We start from the raw sequence: 7,632 nt of genomic DNA on the forward strand, positions 1-7,632 counted from the left end.
CTCAGCAGTGAAGATGGGGAGAGGTTCACCACTCTGTGAAAGACTGTGTTGGAAAATAGTTCAACAATCTAAGAATAATGTTCCTCAACGTAAAACTACAAAGAATTAGTGGATTTCATCGTCTACGGTTCTTAATATCATTAAAAGATTCAGAGAATCTGGAGAAATCTCTGAACACAAGGGACAAGGCTGGAAACCAATATTGGATGGTGGTGATCTTCGGGCCCTCAGGCAGCACTGCATTAAAAACACACTATTCTGGAGTGGAAATCACTGCATGGGCTCAGGAACACTTCTGAAAACCATCGTCTGTGAACACAGTTCATCGCTGCGTCCACAAATGCAGGTTAAAACTCTCCAAAGAAGAAACCAGATAGGAACATGATCCAGAAACACCGACGCCTTCTCTGGACCGAGATCATTGAAGATGGACTGAGGTGAAGTGGAAAACTGTCCCATGGTCTGATGAAATAAAAAAAAATTGAAATCATGGACGCAGCCGGTTATCAGTGGTCAGTTAAACAGCCGGCATCCATGATGGTGTGACATCGTATGAGTAGCTTGTACATCTGGGAAGGAACCAGTAATGCTGAACCTTTCTGAAACCTTATTGCTGACATCAAATTCAAAAGGAGCACATATTTTTTTCATTAAACAAGATGATCTGATATATGATATGGAAATCAGCACATTGTTTTTATTCACATTTTACACATCGTCCCAACTTTTTTGAAAACATTGTTGTAAAATGAACTATAATGAATTATATTTAATGTTCCAGTTTAACGGAGCTTCGGTGGAACCACTAGGAATATTAACAAAATGAGCTGAACTTAAGATGCATGTATTTAGGCTTATCTCCATGACAACCGCAATCCATGGGTGATGATTGACAGGTAGGTGTTCCCGAGATATCAATGCTCACGTGTTGAAGTGACTTTGTTGCACCAAATGTGAAGAAAATCCCTCAAGATGTTGTTGAGGATTCGCTTCCAGAAGAATCAATGGACATACAGACAGAGACAGGCAGACAGGCAGACAGACAGGCAGACAGACAGACAGGCAGACAGACAGGCAGACAGAGAGAGAGAGAGAGACAGACAGACAGACAGACAGAGAGAGAGAGAGAGAGAGAGAGAGAGACAGACAGGCAGGCAGACAGACAGACAGAGAGAGAGAGACAGACAGACAGGCAGACAGACAGAGACAGGCAGGCAGACAGACAGACAGACAGAGACAGGCGGGCAGACAGGCAGACAGACAGGCAGACAGACAGAGACAGGCAGGCAGACAGACACAGACAGACAGACAGACAGAGACAGACAGACAGACAGACACAGACAGAGACAGACAGACAGACAGACAGAGACAGACAGACAGACAGAGACAGGCAGACAGACAGAGACAGACAGACAGAGACAGGCAGACAGACAGACAGACGTCCCAAAGCTGCACAATGATGTTACAGTATTACAACTTTCATGGTCACTTTACTTATTGATAAATCACTTCTTCACAAGTAAAATAAAACATCTTTTATTCCGACAACATAAACAGATTATTTACATCCACGTTTCACAATGTTACAGAAACACCAGCTGATCCGATCCGATAACACATCACAGTCTCAGGAGGTTCAACTTTCTACGTTCACTATGTTCTACACATTCAGGGAAGGATGAAATAGTTTCAGTTTAACAACACCATCTATCACTGTCACACACACCGTTACTTCAGAGCACATTACGTTGACATTAGATTCTTTTCTTGGAGACCCGACCCGAGTCGAACCTTCATCATTAAACCATCCCTGTTCTAACATCAGACTATTCAGTTTGCCAGAAACAGATGTTGTACGTCCCCACATACTCTGTTAAAGGCAGGATGCCTGAAGTACCAGGATGTTCTACCACATCTGGTGTATTCTGCAGCCTGCAGGTCAGCATGCTACTCCAGCTGTTCTGACCCACAATCCTCTGCAGCGGGAGATACGTCGCATCCACTGAGCCGCCGAGACAGTTGGTGGTGCTGATGCTCCGCCCACAAAAGGAAGAAGAAGAGGAATTAAAAGGAAGCCTACTCGTTCCAACTTGCATCCTTTTTATTTTAACTTCAAACGTCGCGCTATGGATCACGACAGATTTGACCAAGAGGGTCAAAGGTCAAAGTGCATTTTTATGATGACGTAATATGTCCCAATTGTACACATATTACATGCAACAGTACATACTTTGTACGGGTAGCTGCAATGTGCTGAAAGTAAAAAGACATGGTGTGAGATTGGGAAGTCTGCTTTAAAATGTGATGATTGTCATCACGATTGATGACTCAGCATGCGGACAGTGACGTAAACCAGTGGTCAGGAGGGACGAATCAGCTCCTCAGTCAGAGCTCTACATTTTATTTCAGGGTCACGTGACCGGACGATGTTTTTCCGGTCACTCAGGTCTCAAGACGACTTGATGAGAATGATGAAAGACTTATTTCATCATGTTTCATTTCACTGAAACAGGAAACCAGACTGGATTTAAATAAGACTCCACTTTGACCGACCAAACTCAAACCCATTCCTGGGTGTGTGTGTGTGTGTGTGTGTGTGTGTGTGTGTGTGTGTGTATGTGTGTGTTAGTGTGTGTGTGTGTGTGTGTGTGTGTGTGTGTGCGTTAGTGTGTGTGTGTGTGTGTGTGTGTGTGTGTGTGTGTGTGTGTGTGTGTGTGTGTGTGTGCGTATGTGTGTGTGTGTGTGTGTGTGTGTGCGTTTGTGTGTGTGCGTATGTGTGTGTGTGTGTGTATGTGTGTGTGTGTGTGTGTGTGTGTGTGTGTGTGTGTGTGTGTGTGTGTGTGTGTGTGTGCGTATGTGTGTGTGTGTGTGTGTGTGTGTGCGTTTGTGTGTGTGCGTATGTGTGTGTGTGTGTGTATGTGTGTGTGTGTGTGTGTGTGTGTGTGTGTGTGTGTGTATGTGTGTGTGTGTGTGTGTGTGTGTGTGTGTGTGTGTGTGTGTGTGTATGTGTGTGTTAGTGTGTGTGTGTGTGTGCGTTAGTGTGTGTGTGTGTGTGTGTGTGTGTGTGTGTGTGTGTGTGTGTGTGCGTATGTGTGTGTGTGTGTGTGTGTGTGTGTGCGTTTGTGTGTGTGCGTATGTGTGTGTGTGTGTGTATGTGTGTGTGTGTGTGTGTGTGTGTGTGTGTGTGTGTGTGTGTGTGTGTGTGTGTGTGTGTGCGTATGTGTGTGTGTGTGTGTGTGTGTGTGCGTTTGTGTGTGTGCGTATGTGTGTGTGTGTGTGTATGTGTGTGTGTGTGTATGTGTGTGTGTGTGTGTGTGTGTGTGTGTGTGTGTGTGTGTGTGTGTGTGTGTGTGTGTGTATGTGTGTGTTAGTGTGTGTGTGTGTGTGTCAGGCAGCCCTCCCTCCCTGCAGCGGTACTTGCAGGAGCTCAGCTGTCTTTTCTAATTCGGTCCCTGGCATGTGGCAGTAACTCGGCAGCCGGAGGTCGTAGCGGCGTCCCGAGCTGCCGACGGCCTTGTCGTTGAGTGAGTACAACTTCTCTGCGATGTCGTTGCGCACAACCAGCGCAAAGATCTTGGCGATGTAACGATGCTTCGCAAAGAGCAGGTAGAGCTTCTTCCTCCTCCACGCCACGTATCTGCAGGGGTTGTCAGCACGCAGCGTCACCTGGACAACAAACAGCTGTGAGGACGTTTCCAACTCAGCGTAATACCAACACTCAGTCAGGAGATGGATTTGTCCCCAGATCATATTGTACATACAAACTCGCTGCACAGCTGTTCTTCATAATGATGCACCTGCATGGACCTCCAGCTGATATAAATATAAATATGTATTTTATCAGGAGTTGTCTTCATGCATGAGAAAGAATAAAACTGATGTTATAAAGAACAAACCCTCATTAGACGTTGTGTGATTTGTCCTTCCTGTCTGTGACTCTCAGCTTCTTACTGAAGACATTCAACTTTAAAAGCCGCTCATAGTTTCATCTTTACAACACTTTCAATCATTCCCTAAAACAAGTGGAGCACAGACCTGCACCAGGTCTGGTAACCGGGGGTAACCACTGGGTATCACGCGAAAGGATGTGCAACGGGCAAAAATATATTCCTATAAAATTAGAGGTGAGAACATGTGTGGAAATATTAGGAATACGTTTTTCTAACATATCATCTCAATATCGTGAAGCTTAATCAGATTACATTTATTTTATTGTGAATGATGTCGACGTAACCTTTGACCCCAGTTCACCAAATAACCAGACGTCACTCACCAGCCAAATATGGTGAATTGTGATTTGAAATCAAAATAATGTGTCTCAGAAAGTAACAATGCTGTTCATGTTGTAACTGCATGTTTCTAATCTCTCAACCTGTCCAGTGTTTGTTTACTGTCTCTCTATGCTGCTCTTTTCTCTCTCTGCTCTCCTCTCACCCCAACCTGACCTCTGACCTCGGTTCTGTTGGAGGTTTCTTCAGGTTAAAAGGAAGGTTTTTTTCACCAAAGTTGTGAAATAGGAATTGTTGAATTTGAGGTTTTACTCAGAGCCCCGAGATGATTTATGCTGTGATTTGGTTTCATTGAATAAAACTGAATTAAATCATGAATTGTCCGACACTATAATTCTCACGTTGATCTCTGTTGTAAGTTTGTTTGGTTTAATTCCAACAATGTGAGAAAGATACGCTGTCGTTTCATCTTGTATGTTTTAAGTAGTTCTGCAATTATCTGCCATTCAATCTGCATCTGACTCGAGACCTCACTTTCAGACTTCAAAGCGAGTATCTGGTTCGTCTCTGCGGTTCGTCTCTGCGGTTCGTCTCTGCGGTTCGTCTCTGTCAGCAGGACGACTCGTGTTTATGAGTCCGTGTCAGACCTGGAGATAACTGCGACCGGCCGGCTGCTGGTGAAGCATCAGCTGAGCATGTTTGGTGCTCCGGTGAGTCATTCAGGCAGCGAGAGGATGTTCTGGGTCCAAATAAACAACAGGGTGGTTTCCATGGTAACGAAGAAAGAGGTCACCCACGGCAACATAGTGGCCGACAGATGTGTTGTTAATCGTTTGGATAGCAGAGATAAGGGCAGGTAAATGAAGAACTTTATCACGAGATGTTTGCCGTGTGTGTTGTTGTGTTGTTGTGTTGTTGTGTTGTTGTGTTGTGTTTTCCTGACGCGTCTCTTTGCTCTCTTTAAGCTGCAGTGTTTTGAGCTCTCGTGGCCACCGTAGTTCAGTTTGAGGACATGTCGTTCCACTGACCCAGTAGGCACAGAACCAGGACCTGAAGAACGCTGTCATTCATGTTAATTATGCTATTATGACGTGTCCAACTTACTGCAGTGAAAACTATATCGGTCTTTCATGTGATTGGATAACAGAGACAACGGTGAACTCATCCTGCACACGAGGCTTTCTGGACGGATGAAGACGACCCTCCGCCTACAGGCAGAAAGGTTTGATCTCTGCTGACGGTTGAATGAATAAACAATCCTACGTTACTGATATGTAAAATGTTTGGGACCTGGAACACGCCCTCCTCCGACGGTCGCAGAGAGTCCCACTCGGGTGAATCCAGGAACTGGAACGGGTAGATGTAATGCAGGAACTCTCCGTTAACGGTCACACGGATCCTGTGGGAGAGCGGAGGCAGAGTTATTCACTGATCGCCATGACAACAGGAAACAGAAAGTCAAGACTGCATCACACGGGACACAGAAACCGCTGTTAAATCCACAGCCTGCATGAAACAAAAAACAACACGTGGAGAAGTGAAGTCCTGACAGATTAAATATCTGACATATCGGAGATGAGAGTCGCTGCCTGACTATTTATCAATATTTTCTATCTAATTAACGTGTTTTGAGAGGGACAGGTCTAATCAGCTGATTTATAAACTGTGGTGATGCTGATTTACATGAGAACTAATGTCAAATAGAGGATGAAGCCTGAACAGAGATTACAGAGAAGCTGTATGACCTTTAACCTTTTAACAGGCTGCTGTTAAAACAGTAGGACACTGAATGAACACTGAAGTGGATCTGAAGACATTTCTTCAAATCAGGATCAGATCCAACAGGACATGAGTGTTTCTGGGACTTCATATTTTGCACATACACCACTTTTACTCACACACTGTGATATGTTTGTGTGAGAACAAGTTGTGTCTTTGCATGCAAAAGCAGTATTTGTGAGCTTTTTATGTTCATGTATGAGAAAAAGTAGAATAAGTGCACTTTCCTACGTGTGTGTGTGAGAGAAGAGAGGAGTTTATGGGGAAGCTTTCTTGATCTGTGACCTAAACGGCACCTCGGATTGTCTTTTCAGCTTTAATTCAAACAAATGTGTACGTGCAGTTCGTCACCTGCCAGACAGAAGCACCGACAGCTTGTCTATCGCAGTCTTTCCTTCTATGGCGAAGCAGTGGTCCGTCTCCAAGGTGTGGACGTCTCCCTCACTGGAGGCCACTATCTTCCCAAAATGTAGGAGCGACACCCCGAGTTTTTTAAACATGCAGTTGTAGAGGTCCTGGTAGTCCTTGTCGAAGGAGACGCTCCTCAGCCGGTAGGAGACGTGCAGGACTTGTCCCAAACACACCCCGAAGAGCGCGAAGCTCCACAGGAAGGAGTCCGTGGTGCAGGAGTCCGACCAAGCCCACAGCGTGCAGCAGAAGAAGCCCAGAGTCAGGAAGGTGAACAGGTACAGGAGTCCGTAGAAGCCGCTGCCGCCCATGAAGCCGAGGAAGAGGAAGATGTGCGCGAGGTGGAAGACGGAGCCCTCCGCGCCGTCCCTCCACTGCGCACACAGCCGGTACCCGGGCGGGGCGGGCTCCGCCGTGAAGTTCAGGGCTTCGAAGTCCGGAGGCTCCATGTTTTTAATAGAAGTGAATAAAACGAGCAGCACATTTAACGCAGAGTCAGAGGAGAAGTCAGAGACGCACCGGAGACGCACCGGAGACGCACCGGAGACACCCCGACTGTCCAGCTGATCGTCCGCACAGCGCCGACACCTGCCTGAACTCCGCACGCGACCGGAAACAGCCTGCCTAAGAAAATAAAATACCGAAGGAAAAAGTATTTTATTTCATGAAGCTTAACACGCTTTATTATTGGAGCTAAAAGAATAAGGGAATGAGCCCAATTTAACATTCAAACAAACTAATTATTTATTTAGTCTATAGCATTAAATAAGTAAATGCAATTTATATGGTTAAAACCCAGCATATTTAAATTGCATTATTATTTTTCAGTGGGCTCACTACAGAACTGTACTATAAGAGAACACAATACAATAAACATAAATATCAAATGATTTCGGTGCATCTTCATTTCAAGGATCAAGTGAGAGATCCTGCTGAAGAAAAACGAAAACATTCTGCTGATGCAAAAGAAAAGTCTTTTTTTTTTTTTTTTTAAAGAAGAGATTGAATTAAATTAAATTAAATTAAATTAAATTAAATTAAATTAAAGACAAAATAATGTGGAATCAATCCACTTCTTTCTATTGATTCAGTCTTATAATTTGGCATCAGTTTTTAATGTAATTTTATATTTTCCAGTCTCCTATTTATTAGTTTGGCCTGTGCAAATGAGGTTTGCATTTGATCAGTTAGTTTCAATCTGACTCCATCTTGAGAT

At 44.5% G+C, this 7,632-nt stretch overlaps 1 protein-coding gene across 1 annotated transcript in view; it reads right to left on the reverse strand.

Annotated features, from left to right (window-relative positions):
• The window catches only part of LOC138211848 (uncharacterized), a 26,423-nt gene extending 19,438 nt beyond the window's left edge, over positions 1-6,985 (reverse strand). The window contains exons 1-3 of the mRNA XM_069171994.1: positions 6,360-6,985; positions 5,520-5,628; positions 3,394-3,666 (exon numbers count right to left, since the gene is read on the reverse strand). Coding sequence (XP_069028095.1) covers positions 3,394-3,666; positions 5,520-5,628; positions 6,360-6,865 — 888 coding nt within the window. The 5' untranslated portion in view covers positions 6,866-6,985. The remainder of the gene's footprint in view (positions 1-3,393; positions 3,667-5,519; positions 5,629-6,359) is intronic.
• Positions 6,986-7,632: the final 647 nt, after the last annotated feature.

The sequence above is a fragment of the Embiotoca jacksoni genome, unplaced genomic scaffold (assembly GCF_022577435.1).
Source record: "Embiotoca jacksoni isolate LCO1_2020_lvr unplaced genomic scaffold, fEmbJac1.0.p SCAF_50, whole genome shotgun sequence".
Lineage (NCBI taxonomy): Eukaryota > Metazoa > Chordata > Actinopteri > Embiotocidae > Embiotoca > Embiotoca jacksoni.